The following is a 23,322-nucleotide window of genomic DNA, read 5'->3' as shown; positions in this document are numbered from 1 at the left end:
TTGGCTCAAGAGATGGAATGCAGACCTTGCATCCAAATAATCCCTCACGAGCCTTTCCTTCCACGGCTCTTGCCTGTTCTGGAAAAAACTTGACAAGATCATTACGACACCACAAATGGTAACAGCTCCCTGCTCCCATAGCCCAGCCCTAGACCTACTTGATCCACGTCCAACTGAGGAGGATCAGTTTTAGTCTAACTGCCAAGAGAGGCCAACCACCCTTGAAGAAAAGAGGCCAGCCTTCAAAACTACACCATCCTGAAATCCATGTAACCAGCCTGCCAAGTCCTCACAGACCAAAAGCAATAAGTTTTTCGCAGCATGAGTGAACTCCCTGACGAAGCAAGAGCGAAACGTGCGTTGCAGTGCTGTATGCAGGGGGCAGGAGGAAACCTTGGTCAGTAATTATATGTGGTCACATTCTTTATTTAATTGCACTAATATATATTATTGCTGGTGGCTGGCAGCTGTTGGTGGTGATCAAGATTGTTTTACACCACATTTTTTGCACAGTATTTTTGGTTTTATATAGGGAGGGTCATGAGACCTTTCAGCACTGAGCACTTCTATTTAATGGTAATTGTATACCTAAACAAATATCTATGCACTTTATCTATGAGGTATAATCAATATTGATCACACTATATGTGCACAGAGCACTTTATATTTATAGGTGATTGTATTTTTTTTTTTTTGGAGTATCTCAGTTAATATTCATGCACTTTAATTATGAAGATGAATTATTATATGCATTGATTATATGAATTATTCACGGATTGTCATTTATTAAATATTATATATGATTTTTCTGCCAGTCATTTCAGATTTCTTCTTGCCCCCTGCACACTAATTGTGTATTTGTTTTTAACCTTATTTTATTTCAATTTTTATCTAAATTTATGAGATATAAATAAAATTATTGTGGTAACAGATTGTCCTTGGTATCATTAATTTTAATTTTCTTGAATGTAAATTGTATTATTCAATAAAAATAGTCAGTACTTTGAATATTTCTGGTTTTGGTCTATGATCTTTTTTGATATTGAGTCTTTTGGTAATTTTTTTCTACTTTTGGTATCTTTTCCATATAGGTGTTCATCCGTCAATCATGCCTGTCCGAGGCCTCGGCGCCGCCCACGATCTGTCCATCATGATGACCCGTGCGTTGCTGCCTCCTCTTGATTAGAATCCCGACACCTGCTCTGTAACAAGTGTTCTCGGGCATGCGCAGAGAGCGCTGCCCGAGAACTGACATCAGGCTATTGCGTCTGCATGTTGCGGAGGCCCCAGCCCCGCAGTGTGAATACATCATAACACACTGCGGGGCGGGATCTGGGGCCTCCACAATGCGCAGGTGCAATAGCCTGATGTCGGTTCTCGGGCAGCGCGCACTGCGCATGCCCGAGAAAACTTGTTACAGCGCAGGAGTTGGGATTCAAATCAAGAGGAGGCAGCAACACACGGGGCATCATGATGGACATATCGTGGGCGGCGCCAAGGCCTCGGACAGGCATGATTGACGGCTGATACTGGGGGACACAACATACCTGTGGGACACATTACAGGTATGAGGAGCTAATTATAAAAGTCAATATTTTGGCATTACTGGGGGTCAGAAAAAGAAGAGCCACCTTCACAGAATGCAGCCTTAGTGCTGCTGAAGGTGGCTCTTTAACTGAAAAACGCCCTGGGGGGGTGGGGGGGTGACAGGTTTCCATTAAGCCATTCTATTAAAAAGCACAGCTATGCAGAAAAGAGCAGTCCCAGTGCATGATTAATCCATGATTAAGACCGTGTAGGTTGAAACATGTGGGATTTGTTCCCTGCACCGGGATTGCTTTTTTCTGCATATCTGTGCTTTTTAATATAATGACTTAATAAACGTCAAGTTTTAAGAATCATATCTCCTGTGGTCGATGGATACAACTCTTTTTGCACGGGGAACTTACTTTGGGTTGGTGGCCTGTTCCAGGATGTGTGGATTCCGGCAGTAAATTACACCTGGGTCAGGAGAATTGTCTCCACCCAACATAACATCGAATTCTCCTATCCTGCGTGATATAATTTTTCTCTATCCCATCCCTCACAGGCACCCTCCTTAACAGCAACATTTTGCCATGCTGTTTCCTCCATTCAGATATTAACCCCTTCCTGCCATCCGACGTACTATCCCGTCCACGGTACCCGGGCCCGTATGACCGAGGACGGGATAGTACGTCGGCGCGATCAGCGGCGCCCACGTGGTGAGCGCCGCTTATCGCGGCCGGGTGTCAGCTGATTATCACAGCTGACACCCCGCACAATGTGTCAGGGGCGGTCACGGACCGCCCCCGACACGTTAACCCCTTGCACACCGCGATCAAACACGATCGCGGTGTACCGGGGGTTAAAGGGAAGCATCGGCAGGGAGGGGGCTCCCTCCGTGCTTCCCTGAGCCCCCCACGGCAGCGCAATGTGCAGCGCTGCTGCGGGGGACTCCCTTCCTCCAGGCCCCCGAATCCAAGATGGCGACGGGGGCCTTCGGAAGCAGGCTTCCTCAGTGCCTGCAAAGCGCAGGCATGAGGAAGCCTTCTGCAGTGCCTGTGTCAGATCGCTGATCTGTCACAGTGATCTGTGATGTGACAGATCAGCGATTTGTCACAGGACAGTGATGTCCCACCTGGGACTATTTAATAAAGTAAAAAAAAAAATAAAAAAAAGTGTAAAAATAATTAAAAAAAAAAAAAATCGCCAAATAAATTAGAAAAAAAAAAAAAATATTCCCCCAATAAATCAATTTTTTGGAAATAATAAAAAAAACAAAACAATAAAAGTACACATATTAGGTATCGCCGCGTCCGTAACGACCTGCCCTATAAAACTGTCCCATTAGTTTACCCCTTTAGCGAACACCTTAAAAAATAAAAATAAAAAACGAAGCAAAAAATAATGATTTATTATCATACCGCCAAACAAAAAGTGTAATAACGCGCGATCAAAAAGACGCATATAAATAGCCATGGTACCGCTGAAAACGTCATCTTGTTCCGCAAAAAACGAGCCACCACACAGCATCATCAGCGAAAAAATAAAAAAGTTATAGCTCGCTGAATAAAGCGATGCAAAAATTATTATTTTTTATATAAAATAGTTTTCATTGCATAAAACCGACAAAAACATAAAAAACGACCTAAATGAGGTATCGCTGTAACCGTACTGACCCGAAGAATAAAACCGCTTTATCAATTTTACCGCACGCGGAACGGTGTAAACGCACCCCCCCAAAAAGAAATTCATGAAACGCTGGTTTTTGTTCATTCTGCGTCCCAAAAATCGGAATAAAAAGCGATCAAAAATTTCACGTGCCCGAAAATGGTACCAATAAAAACGTCAACTTGTCCCGCAAAAAATAAGACCTCACATGACTCGGTGGGTCAAAATACGGAAAAATTATAGCTCTCAATATGTGGTGATGCAAAAACTATTTTTACAATAAAAAGCGTCTTTTAGCGTGCGACAGCCGCCAAACATAAAAACCGCCATAAATAGTAAATCAAACCCCCCGTTATCACCCCCTTAGTTAGGGAAAAATAATAAAATTAAAAAAATGTATTTATTTCCATTTTTCCATTAGGGTTAGGGATAGGGTTAGGGCTAGGGGTGTGTTGGGGTAGGGTTAGGGTTAGGGTAGGGTTAGGGTTAGGGCTAGGGTTAGGGCTAGGGGCGTGTTGGGGTTCGGGTTGGAGTTAGAATTGGGGGTTTCCACTGTTTGGGCACATCAGGGGCTCTCCAAATGCAACATGGCGTCTGATCTCAATTCCAGCCAATTCTGAGTTGAAAAAGTCAAATGGTGCTCCTTCCCTTCCAAGCTCTGCTATGCGCCCAAACAGTGTTTTACCCCCACATGTAGGGTATCAGCCTACTCAGGACAAATTGCAAAACAATTTTTGGGGTCCAATTTCTCCTGTTACCCTTAGGAAAATAAAAAATTGGGGGCAAAAATATCATTTTTGTGGAAAAAAATGATTTTTTTATTTTCACACCCGGGTGTTATAAACTTCTGTGAAGCACTGGGGGGGTCAAAGTGCTCACCACACATCTAGATAAGTTCCTTAGGGGGTCTAGTTTCCAAAATGGTGTCATTTGTGGGGGGGTTCCACCGTTTTGGTACATCAGGAGTTTTCCAAACGTGACATGGTGTCCGATCTCAATTCCAGCCCAAAACTTCAAATGGCGCTGCTTCCCTTCCGAGCTCTGCCATGCGCCCAAATAGTGGTTTACCCCCACATGTGGGGTATCAGCGTACTCAGGACAAATTGCACAATAACTTTTAGGGTCCTGTTACCCTTGGAAAAATAAGAATTGAGGGTGAAAAGATCATTTTTGTGGAAAAAATATGATTTTTTAATTGTATGGCTTTATGTTATAAACTTCTGTGAAGCCCATGGGGGTTCAAAGTTCTCACCACACATCTAGATAAGTTCCTTAGTGGGTCTAGTTTCCAAAATGGTGTCATTTGTGGGGGGTTTCCATTGTTTTGGTACATCAGGGGTTTTCCAAACGCGACATCGTGTCCGATCTCAATTCCAGCCAAAAACGTCAAATGGCGCTGCTTCCCTTCCGAGCTCTGCCATGTGCCCAAATAGTGGTTTACCCCCACATGTGGGGTATCAGCGTACTCAGGACAAATTGCACAACAACTTTTAGGGTCCTGTTACCCTTGGGAAAATAAAAATTGGGGTGAAAAGATCATTTTTGTGGAAAAAATATGATTTTTTAATTGTACCGCTGTACGTTATAAACTTCTGTAAAGCCCTTGTGGGTTCAAAGTTCTCACCACATATCTAGATAAGTTCCTTGGGGGGTCTAGTTTCCAAAATGGGGTCACTTGTAAGGGGTTTCCACTGTTTAGGTACATCAGGGACTCTCCAAACGTGACATGGCGTCCAATGTGAATTCCCGCCAATTTTGCATTGAAAAAGTCAAACGGCGCTCCTTCCATTCTGAGCTCTGCCATGCGCCGAAACAGTTGTTCCCCCCCACATATCAGGTATCTGCGTACTCAGGACAAATTGCACAATAACTTTTGCAGTTCAATTTCTCCTGTTACCCTTGGTAAAATAAAAAAAATTGAACCTGAAGTATTTTTTTTTTATGAAAAAAAGTTAGATGTTCATTTTTTTTTAAATATTCAAAAAAATTCCTGTGACGCACCTAAAGGGTTAATAAACTTCTTGAATGTGGTTTTGAGCACCTTAAGGGGTGCAGTTTTTAGAATGGTGTCACTTTTGGGTATTTTCTATCATATAGACCCCTCAAAGTGGCTTCAAATGTGATGTGGTCCTAAAAATAAAATGGTGTTGTAAAAATGAGAAATCGCTGGTCAACTTTTAACCCTTAATAACTTCCTAACAAAAAAAAATTGTGCTGATGTAAAGTAAACATGTGGGAAATGTTAGTTATCAAGTTTTTTGTGTGCCGTATCTCTGTGATTTAAGGGCATAAAAATTCAAAGTTGGAAAATCGCGAAATTTTCAAAATTTTCGCAAATTTCCGTTTTTCTCACAAATAAACGCAAGTTATTTGAATGAAATTTTACCACTAACATGAAGTACAATATGTCACGAGAAAACAATGTCAGAATCACCAGGATCCATGGAAGCGTTCCAGAGTTATGACCTCATAAAGGTACAGTGGTCAGAATTGTAAAAATTGGCCCGGTCATGAACGTGCAAACCACCCTTGGGGGTGAAGGGGTTAATGTTATGGGTCCCGCTCAAGAATGTTTTAAAAGGGTTTTATTCAAACCTTTTTACTGTTCCCAAGGAAGGCTCAGTACACTCCATTCTGAGTGTCAGTAAGTCCTATTTTCAGTTTGCGGCTCTCCCCTTTGAATTGACCACCGCTCCCAGGGTGTTCACATAGGTCATGGCCCTATTGCGCATCATGGGGAGAGTAGGTATTCTCTACTTAAATGATATCTTTGTCAAGGCTCTGTTCTTTTAGCAGAACCTCAAAAGTCTGCAGATCACACTGGATATGCTGTTCCGCTCCTGGTGGATCATTAACCAAAGACATCTCTGAACCCAGCACATCATCTTCCTGAGAATAATATTCTTCCTGGATGAAAAAATGTCGGCATCCATCCACCGAGAGCCGTTCCTCAGCCATTCCACTTCTGCATGAGCGTTCTAAGCAAAACAGTGGTGACCCACAAGGTGATCCCATTTGCCCACTTCTACACCAGGCGTCTACAGCTGGTGCTGTTCTCCCGTTGGGACAAAATACCGATCTAGACACTGGACAGTTCATTGTGACAATGGAGGCTAGTTTTCTTGGTTGGTAAGAAGTTTTCCGGAAGTTTATGATGCAGGATCTACATACACAGCACCTCAGTACATAGCACAGAGATGTACACATAGGATCTGCACACACAACACCCACGTATACAGTCATGAGATGTACACACAAGATCTGCACACACAGCAAATCTGTATACAGCAGTGAGATGTACACACAGATTTGCACACAGCAACCAAGTATACAGCAGACAGATGGACATCCAAAATACGCATACATACTATGGTAATATATAGCACAGTGTTATGTACAAAACAGATACTACAAAAAAAAATGGCAGGCACTGTATAAGGACACAGCCCAATATCGTGATCGACACTGATTTTTTACACATGGATTTGTTCCAACAAAGACAGACATCTACACACTGCCCCCAGTCACCTCCAATCACACGGAGCCAGCACTGGTGCCACACAACAGCACGTATACAGGCGCTTCTCACAAAATTAGAATATCAAAAAGTTAATTTCAGCTCTTCAATACAAAAAGTGAATCTCATTATATAGTCATTACAGAGTGATCTATTTCAAGTATTTATTTCTGTTAACCCCTTAATGTCCAATGACGGACACAGTCCGTCATCAGACATTTCCCCTGCTTTGATGAGGGCTCCGGCGCTGAGCCCGCATCAAAGCCGGGACATGTCAGCTGTTATGAACAGCTGACATGTGCCCGCAATAGGCGCGAGCAATGGGCATGTATTCATAATTTATTCCTGCTCTTCTAGAGAGGCAGTTGACTGTTTTTCTTTAGGTTGTAATTCATGGTGTCAGCAGCATAGACTTATGGTTTCCTGTGTCTCCCAATGAAGAAAAGCAATAGGAGAAAGGGATTTTACGCCAAGTCCAAAAGTCCTCTTTTGGTCTCCTTTTCTTTTTGTCTCACTGCCCCCTAAGGCAGCGTTCGTTTTCCGCTCATAACAGAAAAAAATGACCATTTTTCTTTTGTGTGTTTGATCTGATTTTCATCCATTTTTGGTGTCCATTTTTACCGTCAATGTTGCCTTAATTATTATATGCAAAAATAAATAATCCAAGCTTCTCCTCATCACTATCCATCAAACAGTGAAAAACTGACAGCATTTTGAGGACACACGGAGTGTTTATTAAGTGACCCATCAATTTGAAGAGGAGCGTTGGATCAAAATTAGACGTCTCAGTTATTTGGTTTTTTTTTATTGCAAAAACAAAACAGTAACATGTGAACATCCCCATAGAACATGTAACTATTATAGTCTATCAGTGAAAAACAAAGATAGACCACCTACACAATATCTTCTTAGAGGTGTCAATGTGACCCAGGAGTTCAGCCAGAGATCTTTATCTTCCTCATTGCAGTCTTAAGGTACTGTCACACTTAGCGATGTACCAGCGATCCCGACCAGCGATATGACGCGGTCAGGATCGCTGGTACATCGCTAAGTGGTCGCTAGTGAGCTGCCACACAGGCAGATCTCACCAGCGACATCGCTGGAGACGGGGGGTCGCTACTTACCTGTCACACTAGGCGATCCTGACGTCCTCCCGCCCGGCTCGACACTCGTCTCTCCACAGGAAGCGCCGCAGGAAGCCGACAACGAGAAACAGTCCAGGACGTTCTCGCGCGATCAGCGATAACCAGCGGGGGAGCGGGTCGTAGGTAAGTATCAGACATAGCGATAACGTCACAAGTTATAGCGATATTGCTAGCGATATCGCTTAGTGTGACAGGCCCTTTATGACTGGATGCAAGACAACCAACTAGAGAAGAAGTTGCCCCTGCTTTCTATACAGTGGGACACAGTGGGCCTTCCCCTTTTCTAAAACCCTTGCTTATCTAAACCTTTCATGCAAGATTTCTACAAAAGTGTTACCTTAGGAAAGAAACAAAAGAAAAAAAATATATTGCATACTGAATTTTTTATTATCTGCAAACAAACTGCCTGGCAATTTCTCATGTCATTCATTATAATGATTTATTCAACTAAAATATGAATATTCTATCCTTAGTGTACGCCATAAATGTTTGAGTGGGAAGGGTATCTTCAGGCTGAGGAGACTACAGCAAGCAATCAAGCTCTGCACGTAGGCTTTTCTGTACTTGTACAGTCGTGTCTGGTATAAATTATGCTGAATTTCAGCAAGTCACAGACTTGTGTCTAATTCATTGACCATCAATGTTTTAACCCTGGACATGCTTTAAATTAAAGGAAATTTGAGTTCTGTGAATGCAGCAGAGGCACTTTTGCTTACTGTATGAAAGTTCAGATGTGTAAACACGCTGTGCAATTATGTAAGAGGCAGAAGTCATGAGCAGCCATGGCATGCAGGAGATGAACAGTGTACTCATAGGGTTCTCCACCGCAATCACTGAAGTACAATCTATATGAAAACCACAAAAAGAGGGGGAAAAAAAAAAATCCTCCAAAAAATTCAGTTACAAACCAGACAGGCCCAAATGAATCTGCACTAATCCAGGGTGCAGCGGACCCAAGTAAAATGGCAGCTGCACAGGTGCATAAATACCAAATCAAACAGCCAGCCTACAATCAGGGATTGGCCGTGTGGTACACCAGTGCAGAAGAAATAATCCGCATGTGGCAGTGTTCACACAGGGAATGCAGAGCTTCTGGCTCACAACCTCTTAGTAACACCATATGGGGGGCTGCCCAGTGCCAACTAGAATGCATCTCGTGTGAACAGAGGCCACAAGTTTGCAGAACCATTTGGGCCCAACTGCACCCTGGTGTTACTAAGAGGTTGTGAGCCAGAAGCCCTGCATTCCCTGTGTGAACACTGCCACATGCGGATTATTTTTTCTGCACTGGTGTACCACACGGCCAATCCCTAATTGTAGGCTGGCTGTTTCATTTGGTATTTATGCACCTGTGCAGCTGCCATTTTATTTGGGTCCGCTGCACCCTGGATTAGTGCAAGTACAATCTATAACCAGAATGTACGTTGCACAAATACTAGACAGTGGAGCTGAGAATAAATTAAAGTTATTCTGAAAAATGACAATTAAAAATAAAATCATAAAATATTTATTTAGGAGTTTCCCCATCACAGTGTACCTGCAGAGCTGGATTTAGCTGGTGAAGATAGTTTTTCGCAACGATCAGTGCCTCATGAAGTTTGTGCTGAAAAATAAAAGCAGAACAGAAGTGTGAAGCTACAGGCTGGGAGAAATGTATTCTAGTCTCCAAAAAGTGTTGCTTAACCCCTTTTTGACATCTACATGTGCGGTGCAAGTTGCTAGTGGGTGAATGGAGGAGGTCGCATGTTGGAGCGATCTTGGATATTACCGTAGCAAAAACAGACGATTACAGGTCCAAGTACACTAAGGAGAGGGAAAAAAAAAATGGCTGCCGGATCACACAGCTGAGTAGTAAAAAACAATTCTTATTTATTTCACACCATCATAAAAATGTGTATATCCACAAATAGATAAAAACAGAGTCACATTCTTACGCGTTTCTGGCTATCAGCCCTTAGTCATTCTATGACTAAGGGCTGATAGCCAGAAACGCGCAGGAATGTGACTCTGTTTTTATCCATTCGTGAATATATCTACACGTTTTTATGATGGTGTGAAATAAAGAAGAATTGTTTTTTTACTACTCAGCTGTATGATCCGGCAACCCTTTTTTTTTTTTCTTCTCTCATTGTGATCCGATGATCAGACGGAATTTTTTGGATCGCTGCTGGCAAATTCAAGGCTACCAGGCACATTGACACGGCGAGGCATTCCGTTTTTTCCTGCATTTTTTCTGTTTACATTAAGGAGACTAAGGCTGTGTGTGCACATTGTGGATTTGCCTGGGGAAATTTCTGCTCGGATTCTGCATCTCTTGGCAGAAAACGCAGTAGAGATTCCACGCATTTTTTTGCGCGGATTTCATGCGGTTTTGATGCGGATTGACATGCGGATTTGTTAGCTCAATAAAGATGTACTAGTGTAAAAAAAATTAAATAAATAATCTCTTTTTCAAGTCCTACCCTCCATTGATGTGTTTCATTCAAGGTTGGCTCTAGTTTTCATTCTCCGCCCACACACACTTCCTCTTTCTGATTTGCATTTTAAAAATTCGCTGCGTTTTTTTCAGCCAAATCTGCAAACATTTTTACACCTGCGGATTTGTTGCAGATTTGAGTGCCACAATAAAGTCAAATGGGGGAAAACCGCTGCAGATCCACAAAAAGAACTGACATGTGGAAAATAAAACGCTACGAATCAGGACGGCATTTTCCACATCATGTGCACACCAATTCTGCATTCCCATTGATTAACATTGCTTGAGCAATCATTTGCGGTTTTGGTGCAATTCCGCGCAGAAAAACTGCTGTGGATCCGCAACGTGTGCACATAAAAAATACAGTAGTATTCAAAGTCTCAAAACTGTAAAACAAAAAACACCAAGGTTACTTATCGGTAGCCGTTTTCTCCAGAGCCCATGACGACACACGAGGGGATCCGCCCAGTCAGGACAGGAACCCTACTGAAGATAAAAGGGCGGTACCCCTCCCTCACTTCAGTTGGTTTACAGAGCATGAGAGGCCCCCCGGGTTAGTACACATGGTAAAACGATCACCTAATTATATTTAACTAAAAAAGCACCCAGACTATAGTGCACACCAAAGGAGTGATAAGGGGGGAATATACAAGTGCCGTCATGGGCTCCGGAAAAAACGGCTACCGGTAATTAACCTTGGTGTTTTCCCCGTCTCCCATGACGGCACACGAGACTTTTGTAGAATAAGACACCTTAGGGAGGGACCACCGCTTGTAGCACCCTTCTACCAAAGGTTAGGTCAGTAGAGGAAGATAGATCAAGTCGGTAATGCTTGAAAAAGGTTGAAGGTGAGGACCAAGTGGCGGATTTACAAATCTGCTCAATCGATACCTCAGCCTTCTCTGCCCAGGAGGTAGCCATGTCTCTGGTGGAGTGAGCCTTGATGCCTTCTGGAACCGGAGCGCCATTCGCAGAGTAGGATAACATAATGGCCTCCCTGGTCCATCTGGTAATGGTACTCTTAGCTACCCCGTATCCTTTCCTACTACCCTGAAATGCTACAAACAGTGACTGATCACTTACATATATTGCAATATGGCCCCCCTTACATCCAATTTATGGAAATTTTGCTCCCCAGGGTTTCTAGGATTATCACAAAATAATGGCAAGGAGATCTCCTGGGTTCTATGGAACATGAGGACCACCTTAGGGAGATAGAATTTTGAGGACTGGCCGGATCTGGTCTTAGAACCACTCTATCTCCCTAAGGTGGTCCTCATGTTCCATAGAACCCAGGAGATCTCCTTGCCATTATTTTGTGATAATCCTAGAAACCCTGGGGAGCAAAATTTCCATAAATTTTGAGGACTGGCCGGATCTGGTCTTAGAACCACTCTGAGTATATGGAGGGCATACAGACAGAACTAGTAGGTCGCTCACTCTACGGGCCAATGTTAAGGATACTAGTAATACAGTGTGAGTAGTTTTGCTGACAACTCCTGTAATGGCTCAAAGGGGTCTGTGGTTAAAGCCTCCAAGACTAGATTCAGGTCCCAGGGTGGTATCTTTGGGATGATGACCGGCATAGACCTACCACAGGATTTTATGAAGCGGGACACCCACCTATTGGACGCTAGTTTGCAGTTATATAGGGCCCCCAGAGCTGAAACTTGAACTTTGAGGGTGTTAGTGGCTAACCCGAGTTGTAGTCCCGCCTGTAGAAATTCTATGACAGGTCCCACTGGAGCTACATCTCCTAAAGGTTGCCCCAGGAAGTCAAGGAATATTTGCCACGTTCTACCGTAGATTCTAGATGTGATAGGTTTCCTACTCTTAAACAGGGTGGAGACTAACCCTGGTGAGAATCCCTGGCGACTCAGTAGCGCCCTCTCAAATTCCAGACTGCCAGATGGAAGCCCTTCACCTAAGAGTGGACAACTGGTTCCTTGGTAAGTAGGTCTGGAATTTCCGGTAAGATCCATGGATGTGTTACTGACATGAGTCTCAGAAGGGACAACCAAGGCCTCCTAGGCCAGAACGGAGCTATGAGAGTCTCGCTCGGTCTTCCCTGATTTTCCGGACTACTATCGGAATCATTGCTATCGGCGGGAACGCATAGGCGAGAGAGAACTTCCAGGGTATTTGTAGGGCGTCTACTGCGAATGGGTGTTCTTTTGGATTTAGTGAGCAGAACTTCTTGACTTTTCTGTTGTGTGAGGTGGCGAACAGGTCTATTTCTGGTTTGCCTCAAGCTTGCGCTATATGTTGGAAAACCTGTGGGTTTATGGAACATTCCCCCTGTCTCAGGTGTCTGCAACTCAGGAAGTCTGCTTGTATATTTTCGATGCCCCTTATGCGCAGTGCCGTGATGGATAACAGATGTTGTTCTGCTAACTGGAAAAGTAGATTTTATATTTCCATGAGGCCCCGGGACCTCGTTCCCCCCTTGGGGTTGATGTAAGCTACCACTGCATAATTGTCCGTCATGACTCGAGTGTGGCGGCCTCGAAGTATGGGGAGAAAATGTTTCACGGCCTTCTTTACTGCCCATAGTTCTTTTACGTTTGAACCATGATCCCTTTTCTATTGAGGACCAGGTTCCCTGTATTGAGTGGGATCTCAGGTAGGTGTGCTCCCCACCCTGTAGTACTCGCTTCTGTTGTAATGATGTCCTCGACTGGTTTTTGCCACAGGACACCAGCTGTTAGATGCTCTTCTACAGTCCACCAGAGTAGGGAATCTCTTACAGCCATGGAGAGACAGTTCTCCTTCTAAATGCCCTTTCAATTGTTTCTGTGCTGACAGAACTTCCCACTGTTGTTGTCTTAAGTGGAACTGTGCCCACGCTACCGCGGGTATGCATGATGTTAACGAGCCTAAAAGGGACATTGCGTTCCTCAGTGTCAAAGCCAGCCTTTGCATTGCTGTGCGAGCTAGGCCTCTTATATTGGTCACTTTGTTCTTTGGTAGGAGGCAGCGCTGTCGCTCGGAGTCCAGTATTAACCCTAGGAAGAATTGCACTTTTACTGGTGTTCATCTTGACTTGGGGATGTTTACCATCCATCCTAATTCTATTAAAGTTGACATCACTTCCTTCACTTGGTGTGTGCAATGGGCCTCCGACCTCCCTACCACAAGGAAGTAGTCCAAGTATGGGACGATCACTATGTCCCGGAAACAAAGAAATTACATTACTTCAGCCATCACTTTGGTGAAGACTCTGGGGGCTGTAGACAGGCCAAACGGAAGGCCTGTATATTGATAGTGTTTAACCTGACCTTGGACACAGAGTGCTACTCTCAAGTACTTCCGATACTCCCGATGGATTGGGATATGATAGTAGGCATCTTTTAAGTCTATCACTGCCATGAGGCAGTGCTGGAACAGGATTTTTATGGCCGTATTGATTGATTCCATTTCGAAGGAACAGTGGTCTATCCACTGATTATAGTCAGCCTGAGGAAACTCAGTTCTCCAAGAACCATCTGATTTTTGTTTCAAAAAAGGGGGGGGGGGGGGGGAGAAAAACCCCCTTCCTTCCTCCTGAGTTGGGACTTCCTATAGGACTTGTTTCTGTACTAGTCCCAAGACCTCTATCTCCAGGGCCAGTTGCTCCTCCCGGGACTTTCTTAAGGGTGTCAATACGAAGGTCTGCCTGGGCGGACGGATGAATTTTATTTTTAAACCGTCCTTGATTACACTTAGGACCCATGTACTGGGGGAGATGTTTGCCCAGGCAGAGAGGAAGAGAGAAAGCCTTCCCCCTACCTCTGCTCTGATGTCATTGGGGGAAATTTTTGGCGGACGTAGAGGGCCCTTTAAACATGTAGCCCAATCCTCTTTTCTTTCAAGTCCCAAATTTTTCTGTCTCCCGGGGGACGACCCCTGTTAAATCTTCTAGAAAAGGGCTGCTTTTTGGTTTCTCTAGAAAATTGGGGAAAACCTTTCTTCCTATCACCAGCGTGCTCCAAAATTTCCTCCAGTTTTTTGCCGAGGAATTGACCGTCACATGGGATGGAACACAGCCTGTGTTTGGATGATAAATCCCCCGGACATCCTTTAAGCCACAGGGCTCGTCTTGCCGCATTTGACAAGCCTGCTGCTCTAGCTGTCAAACTTGCGGAATCTGCCAAAGCATCCGCTAGGAAAGCCGCTGCTCCATGTACTAATGTCAGGTTTGATAGTATCTCGTCCCTAGGAACTTTATCCCTAATCTGGTCCTCTATTTGTTGTAGCCAGACCATGAGGGCACGGGCGGTACAAGTACCAGCTATTGCCGGCTTTAATCCACCTGCCAATGCTTCCCAGATGTTTCCAGAAGCCATCTGCTTTTTTATCAAGCGGGTCTTTTAGCACGCCAGAGTCCTCTAGTGGTAGAGATAACTTTGAGGACTTAGTCACGACAACATCAATTTTTGGGACTTTTTCCCAAGATTCTGAGTCTTTAGCCTCAAATGGGAATCTCCTTTTTGATGTAGAAGGTAAGGTACCTGACCTCTCTGGCTTTTTCCATTCCCTATCAATTAAAGCTTTTAACTTGTAATTCACAGGGAAGGTGCGTTTTCTCTTCTCCTCCAGCCCTCCAAACGTAACACCCTCCAATGATTTTCCTCCTTAAGGCCCATTGTAGACCTGACAGCCTTGACCAGTTTTTCTACGTCCTCTGTTGGGAAACACGGACGACCCCCTATATCGCTGTCCGAGGAGTATTCTGAGGACTGAGTGGAGGAGGAGGAAGTGGAGGGGGACAGGGATATTTCCCAACCTTCCTGTGCTAGAGAGGTCTCTGAATCGGAATCCTTTTGCGGCTTCTTTTACCCGTCTTTTTAAGGGCTGCATTTAAGGAGCCATCTACCTCCTCTTGTATTATGGCTCTATGGCTAGTGACAAAAGTATTAAGTTACGTACCGGTAACAGTAGTTTTCGGAAGCCCATGACAGCACCACGAGAGAGGATACGCCCTTCAGGAACAGGAAACCTACAGATACAAAAGGGCAGTACCTCTCCTACGCATCAGTTGGATTACAGAGCTTGAGAGGCTACCATGGTTAGTACACAGCCTATACACAATATATACACCCTATTTATACTATTTACAATTTTTTATACCATCTCCCATATAAGGTAAAATTGTGAGACAATCTTCTAAAGGAGTGCACCCCTATACGTGAACAAGGGAGGGAACTAAGGGTGCTGTCATGGGCTTCCGAAAAATACCGTTACCGGTACGTAACTTAATACTTTATTCGGACTCCCATGACAGCACCACGAGAGAATTACAGAGATGTAAACTAATTTAGGGAGGGACTACAGCCTGCAGTACCCTTAGCCCAAAGGTGAGATCTGAGGAAGCACCCATGTCTAACCGATAGTGGTTAAAAAAGGTGGAAGGAGATGACCAGGTGGCCGCCTTACATATCTGGTCAATTGACACTCCAGATCTTTCTGCCCAAGATGATGCTGGAAATCTGCGTGGATAGGCACGATAGTACGCGTCTTTCAAGTCCACAACTGCCATAAAACACCCTTCAAACAACATTTTTATTGTTGAACCGATGGATTCCATCTTAAAGGTGCGATTAACCAAAAATTCATTAAGGAAACGCAAATTAATGATCGTTCTAAATGTTTTATCTGGTTTTTGGATTAGGAATAAGCGAGAGGTAGAGATTTCTATTCTCTCCGATTCCGGAACCTCTACCAGGACGTTTTTCAGGCACAGGCTCAAGACCTCTGCTTCTAAAGCAGATTGTTCGAGGGGCGAAGATCTTAAAGGAGTTGGTTTAAAGGTATCACGTGGAACATGACTGAACTCCAACCTGAGCCCAGTGGAGATTACTTTCCGCACCCAGTGACTATTGGTGATCTGTAACTATGCTGGGAGGAAGGATGACAGTCTACCCCCCACGGGAATTGCTAGTCATTGGCTCGGTTTCTTCCGTTCTCTCGACGAGCGTCTGAACATGAAGCCCGTACCTCTTCTTCTTCTATCCTCCCACCTGGGACAGTCCCTATTAGGCGAAGGATTGCGCCTTCTCCCTTGACCGAATCTCCCCTTCTATTGAATGGACGCCGGTAGGATGCGGACCAAAGATTTGGGAACTTTTTCTTATCGTCCCCGGCTTTCTCAAGCAGCTCCTCCAGGACTGCTCCGAACAAATATTCCCCCTCACACGGGATAGTACAGAGTTTCGCTCTGGATTGAATATCTCCCTGCCAGCACTTTAGCCACAGGGCTCTACGAGCCGCATTAGAGTCCTGCTGCCCTAGCGGCCATTCTCACTGCATCAGCAGAGGCATCTGCTAGGAAGGCTGCGGCCTCCTGGATTATAGGTAGGGCCCCAAGAATTGTCTGTCTAGACGTTCCTTGTTTTAACTGCGACTCTAACTGGTCCAACCAGATCATCATGGACCTGGCCATGCATGTTGATGCTACTGCTGGTCTTAAAGAACAGGCTGCCATCTCCCAGGTACTTTTAAGGAAGGTATCTGCCTACCTATCTAAAGGATCTTTAAGGGACCCCATGTCCTCGAAGGGTAGTGAGGATCTTTTTGACGCATCTAATTTGGGGGCCTTGTCCCAAGTGTTCACTGTCGGATCATCGAAGGGGTATCTACGCTTGAAGGCCGGTGGTAGCGACCCTCTTTTATCTGGTTTCTTCCACACTCTGCGGATTAGATCCTGAATTTTTTCGATCAATGGGAAGACTCTTCTCTTCCTCTGCTCCAGCCCCCCGAACATGACATCCTGCATGGATAACTGAGGCTTAGGCTCCTCCATTTCCATTGTCCCTCTGACTGCTTTTACCAGCTTGTCAAGCGGCAGACAAAACCGACCAGAGTTCTCTTCTTCCGAGGAGAGAAAGGGAGATGAAACATGGGAGCCCTTACTTCTCCATTCTACTGAGGAATCAGACTCCACAGGGTCCCCACTCCTTGTGCTATCTGGAAGGGACAGGGATTTCAGGGTTTCCTTCATCTCTGCCCTGACTATGTCCCTTAAAGGGGTTGTCCGGGCTTTTCACATAATCTCAGTACATATCTGGCCTGCAGAATTATAACAATAAGTAATTTACTTTCTGTCACTAGTTTTCACGGTTTTCTAGATATTCTGAACAGAACGTCCAAGGGGGGGGGGTGTTATGGCATTGAAATGAGAACTAGTTGTAACCTCCTACTCTACTCCAAACATGCCCTCTATAGCAACAGGCCCTCCCCGTCCACATGAAGCAGCCCTCATCACACAGTAACGAATTCTTCCCCTCCAACAGCCTCAGTGCAGAGAGCTGCTCCTCCCCCAGACACACACTGAACAGTTATCTATGGAAAGTGAAACTAGTGAGGGAAAATCGTCCTGTATTCTGTGCCACTCCATGATTACAATACATAACTCATTTTCAGTAATTCCTTCCCTCACTGTCCCAGGCTGCTGGCAGCAGTGAGAACAGACTGATGGCCAGTGATGGGGGTCTGCAGCTTCTAATCTGCACAGGGGATGGCAGTCACTGATGTAATCTGTTCTGTGACAAAGCCTCTGCTGTGTGAATGAGACAGCTCTGTGTCACTGATGTGGAGTGGGCCAGAATACAGGACGATTTTCACTCCTCACTAGTTTCACTTTGCATAGATAACTGTTCAGCCTGTGTCTGGGGGAGGAGCAGCTCTCCGCACGGAGGCCGCTGGAGGGGAAGAAATCGCTACTGTGTGATGAGGGCTGCTTCACGTGGACGGGGAGGGCCTGTAGCTATGGAGGGTGGGGTTGTTGCTATAGAGGGCATGTTTGGAGTAGCGTAGGAGGTTACAACTAGTTCTTGTCATGATCTCAGTGCGGGTTTGACTCGCACACATGGGGTTAATGTTTGGAACCAGTGCTGATGACTGGCATTTCTGGGGTTAAAGATTGTGATCCCGATGCAGGCTTACCTGCACACCTGGGGCTATGATTGTGGCCTCTCCCTGGTTCTGGGGGAGGCTTCTTATAGCCTCAGGACGCTCCCATCCCTGTCAATTATACTCTTGCCCTTGGCATTGTGTGGTGACCCCTGAGTGTGTTTGTGCTGTGTTCTGGTTACTTGATTCTCTGTGTATGACTCGGTCTGTTCTCTGGATATCGCTTTGGATTCTGCCTGGTACCTCCTATGTCTGTTTGGTTTTGATCTCTGCTTGGCCCTGATTATCCGCTCTGTCTCATCCCTGGTACTGTACTGTGATCCTGTGTTTGACCTTTGGCTTTGTTTGACCTCCCGTCTGTTTATTCCTCCTGTACCTCGTTTAGCACTGCTTCTGTACTCAGGACACGCGCACCGGCTCTATGAGCAAGTGTAGTGCGGTGTCCTTGACAATTCTCATTTCAATGCCATAACACCCCCCCCCCCCCCTGTTCAGAATATCTAGAAAACCGTGCAAACTAGTGACAGAAAGTAAATTACTTATTGTCATAATTCTGCAGCCCAGATATGTACTGAGATTATGTGAAAAGCCCGGACAACCCCTTTAAGCTTGCAGCTACCACGGGCGACTCTTCCGCCACCGTCTGCTGGATACAGGGGGGACACAACCTTTTGGGGCACGAGTCTGGTAACGGGCACGCACAAAGTGCGCATTCTCTGTGTTTGGTTTTGCTCGTGGCTTTCTTCCCCTAAAATAAAACAGAGGGAGGCCCCGTCACTGAGTGAACATTCACGTAGATCACTTACCAGTGCCACAATTAAGTATCGGAGAATGAGGGGGATTTTTCTCAGCCGATTCTCCTGTCCGTCTAGCGGAGCCTTTATGACTGGATTGGTCACTTCGTCCCGCACACTTACGGTCACGGGACTCTCTTCTTTTATTTGACCTGCCGAAGGTCCTCCAGGGGTGGCAGAAAAGATTGTCGCTGCTGCCGCCGTTGCTGCTGCTCCTGATCGCTCTCCATTACTGCGTGCGATAATGTGGCCAAGGCATGGCACCCATCGAGGGTCCTGCCTATATACCCCTCCTCCGGACAGATTTCCTCCTGCCACGCCCTCCCTAAAAGGGCCCCCCTCCCCAGCTGGCGCTGCTACTGGCCGGTGGACCGGCGCTTACCAGCGCCTCCCCGATAGGCGCCGCCTTCTTGGGTCCTCGCGCCTACGCAGGGGCGCCGCCGACCCGGAAGCGCCCCCAGGCTCCGCCCCCTGACGTCACCGCGACTCCGACTTGACCGGAAGTCACGCTGGACGCCCAGGCGTTCCAATATGCAGCGCTCCCCAGTCCTCAGCACCATGCAGCCGCGCCGGCCCCCTGACCACCGCAGCCATGCCACCGGAGCCGTGAGCCCTCGGGGGCATACTTTCTGGCGGCGGCTGATTTTTTATGGAGACGGACATCCTCCGGACGCCGCTCCCTGCTGCACACGCCACCACGGCATCCTCCAGGAACTCCGCACCAGGCCGAGGTAGGAGACCCCCGACCCCCCCACCCGCTACCTGCAGAGGCCGGCCAGCCTGAGATCTGTCTGTAGGATCCCGTCCCGTCAGAAACAGGAAACCAACTGATGCATGGGAGAGGTACCGCCCTTTTGTATCTGTAGGTTTCCTGAAGGGCGGATCCTCTCTTGTGGTGCCGTCATGGGAGTCCGAATAAATCAGGGGTTTCATCCCGTATGGTTTTATTTATACAGTCAGCACAGAGATTCTTCTGCCACTGAACTGCCAGCGGGTTTTGCATATGGCACATTCTCGGTTCTTTGTTTTGCCGCTAGACTTCGACCCCTAGTGATCAAACAGAAATATGAAACCCCATTACCATGAGGGTGACATTCACGTAGATCACTCACCACCGCTGTCAATCAAGACTACCGATTTCGGAGGCTGCTCAGATGCACGCGAGAAGTTTTTTCTGGACGTCGCAGAGTCTTGCCGGTCCCAACGGTTGCCGCTCCTACCACTCGAGCGGCTACTCCTGGTATGCTGGCGGCTTGGCAAGGCATCTGGCGAGAGCTCATGCAGAAAAGGCTGCTGCTGCTCTTCTTGCCCCACTTCCATTATGAAGCTCTGGGCATGAGTGAGTCTTCTGTGGTCATCCCTGTTTTTAACCCTGCTGTTATGTTCGGCCAAATATGACCGATTTTGAACTTTAATATTTAAAATATTCAAGATGCAGTGCTGAAACTTGTGGTTGATTGACTTTTCCTCATTTAAGGGGTTCTTACTATGAGTCTTTTTTTTTTTTTTTTTGCTCCACAATTTTTTATACACTTGTACTCTTCGGTCAAAAATGACAGATAGCCTTTCATAGTGATCTCCAGCCATTTTATGAGTAAAATAAAGGAGCTATAATCTCATTTTGGACTATTACATCTACTACTATTTATCAATTTATTTAGGTCCTTTTGGTCCATGCAGATTTACACATACATACATTTTCTCATTACAATACTGCTGATGGATTACCTTCCAGTATAGTTATGTGCCAAATATTTTTACCCTGCTATTCATGTAAAATAGTTCAATTCAGTTCTCAACATTTCATATTGTAAATGAACATATTCTCTTTTTTTTACTTGTGTTCCCTGATCTAATTTCTGTGAAATGCTGACCTGAAAGAGTACTAATAAATTCTGTCTGAAAAGTGTTTGCTTTACTCTGAGCTCTTATCCTAAAGGGTGGGGGGTGTTTTATTTTATCTTATCAGTAGACAATTGCCATAGTAGTCTATCCAGTTTCATTTTCAGTCCAGCTGGAGAAAGCATAGAGGACATATACAGACATCAGAGATCTGAAGGATCATTGTTACAGATATGTAGCAGATAAACTTTTTATATTGTCAAAGTATTCAATTCTTTTGATTAGATGGTATAGTGTAAGGGTGCCGTTAAACTTAGCGATGCACCAGCGATCCCGACAACGATATGGATCGCTGGTGCATCGCTAAGTGGTCGCTAGTGAGCTGCCACACAGGCAGATCTCACCAGCGACATAGCAGGGGTCGGGGGTCGCTACTTACCTGTCAGACGCGGCGATCCTGACGTCCTCCCGCCCGCATCCACGCGTCGCTCATCGGTGCCACAGGAAGCCCAGCAGGAAGCACCTGACGAGAAATGGTCCAGGACGTTCTCGCGCGATCAGCGATGAGCAGCGGGAGAGCCGGTCGGAGGCAAGTATCAGACATAGCGATATCGCTAGCAATATCGCGGCTACGGCAAAATCGTTGACGTTACAGCGATATTGCTAGCGATATCGCTATGTGTAACGGGGGCTTAAAGCAGCAATTGATAGAATGAGTGCATGCTTATATGGATGGTCTTTTTTGCGACGCTCCAGCATCACAATCGCAGTGGATTTCTCAATGTGTGATGGGGCCCTAATTGTGTTTATTGCTGTAAAACTGGTAATAGTTTGTTGTCTCATTGTATTATTGTTTATGTATATATTTTATTTTTTCATTCCAGAGTGTTGCCTCTTTGCATACAGTTGGATAAATAATTATTTTTGTATGTGCAAATATGCAATATGCATAAATATTCCAATAAAGCCATGTTAAATGTTTTGACAAAAAAAAATAAGTTTTTCTTTCCATTTTTCATTTGTTTATAAACAAGCAGGTTCACATACAATATAATACTGCAAAAATTATTCAATTAAAACACATATTAGCTAAAAATCAAGACTATTAGATCCGGTCAAAAATGACCGGAACATAACAAGTGTATAGTGGTAACGAACAGAATAGCAGGGTTAAGAGGGATCCACTGCACTCTCCGCCTCCTCCGATAGCCCCTCCCCTCTGCCACGCCGCCGGGGTGATAATTTGCCGGCCGGCGTTTCTTCATGGGCACCGCCATCTTGGATCCGGCGCCGCCCCCGACGTCACGCGGGAACACCCAAGTGCCTTGCGTGTGACGTCAGAGGGGTGCGACCCGGAAGCGGCCGCCACCTGGAGCTCCCGGACGACAGCAGAGGGGGGAGGGCGGCGCGGCAGCCACGGCAGAGCCTCTGGACCCCGGGCCGTGCTGCACATACGCTGCGCCCCAGGGGACCCGAGGATGGCGCTTCCCCCTCCCAACACACAGCGCACAGGGCCCGCCTGATCTTCCACGCCGGCACGGAAGAGGGGCAGGTACGTGTGACAACTGTCTTTGGCACATGGGTCCCTGTCAGGACAGGAAACCCAACTGAAGAGAGGGAGAGAAACCGCCCTTTTATCTTCAGTAGGGTTCCTGTCCTGACTGGGCGGATCCCCTCTCTCATGTGTGCCGTCATGGGAGATGGGAAAAAGTTCAATTCACCTGCCTTTTCCCTTACTAACCCATTCCCGACCAATAAAGTACACATACGGCCATGGTGATCGCCTGGAGGCAAGTAGCTCTGCGCAGGCGATCACCACCGGATGTTCATGACAGCCGACACCCGGATTTCACTGCCAGGAGCGGTGCATGCACCACTCCCAGCAGTCTAACCTCTTAAATGCTGCGATCGATAGTGATCGCAGCATTTAGAAGGCAGGCAGTGCCATCTGTAATCCTGTAGATAAGCCCCCGATGTAACTTGAAAGAGAAGAAAAATGAGTTATATTACACTCACCAGGGGGGACGGTCTGGTCTTGGTCCAATGAATGTTGCGTTCCGGCGCCTCGCATCTGGTAGCATTGACGTCCTCTTCTTTGCTTCCCTTCGCGGCTCCGGCGCAGGCGTACTTTACCTGCCCTGTTGAGGGCAAAGTAAAGTACTGCAGTGCGCAGGACCTCTCTGACCTGGTCCAGCGCCTGCGCACTGCAGTACTCTGCTCTGTCCTCAACAGGGCAGAGAACGTACGCCTGTGCAGGAGCTGCAGCAGAAGGAGGACGACGCCATCGTTAGAAGATGGGAGGTGCCGGACGGAACCGACCCCCGGGATGAGTATAATATAACTAGTTTTTCTTCTCTTTCAGGTTACATTCTGTAATGCTGTAGATAAGCCCCTGATGCCAATGCCGGCAGCAGATAGTCCAAAAATAGGGTGACAGATTCCCTTTAAGTGAACCATTAAAAAAAT

At 45.9% G+C, this 23,322-nt stretch overlaps 1 protein-coding gene across 2 annotated transcripts in view; it reads right to left on the bottom strand.

The window, feature by feature from the left end:
* The window catches only part of RNF17 (ring finger protein 17), a 585,601-nt gene that overhangs the window by 444,912 nt on the left and 117,367 nt on the right, over positions 1–23,322 (bottom strand). Inside the window, exon 3 of one of the 2 annotated variants that reach the window (XM_073583105.1) lies at positions 9,392–9,457. The exons of the other annotated variant lie outside the window; for it this stretch is intronic. Within the exon in view, the coding sequence (XP_073439206.1) occupies positions 9,392–9,457 (66 nt within the window). The remainder of the gene's footprint in view (positions 1–9,391; positions 9,458–23,322) is intronic. 2 annotated transcript variants of the gene reach the window in all.

Source organism: Dendrobates tinctorius, unplaced genomic scaffold, assembly GCF_039654945.1.
Source record: "Dendrobates tinctorius isolate UK_male_01 unplaced genomic scaffold, ASM3965494v1 ptg000075l, whole genome shotgun sequence".
Taxonomy (NCBI): domain Eukaryota; kingdom Metazoa; phylum Chordata; class Amphibia; order Anura; family Dendrobatidae; genus Dendrobates; species Dendrobates tinctorius.
The sequence above is the reverse complement of the archived record's forward strand: the minus strand, read 5'-3'. Positions and strand labels throughout refer to the sequence as shown.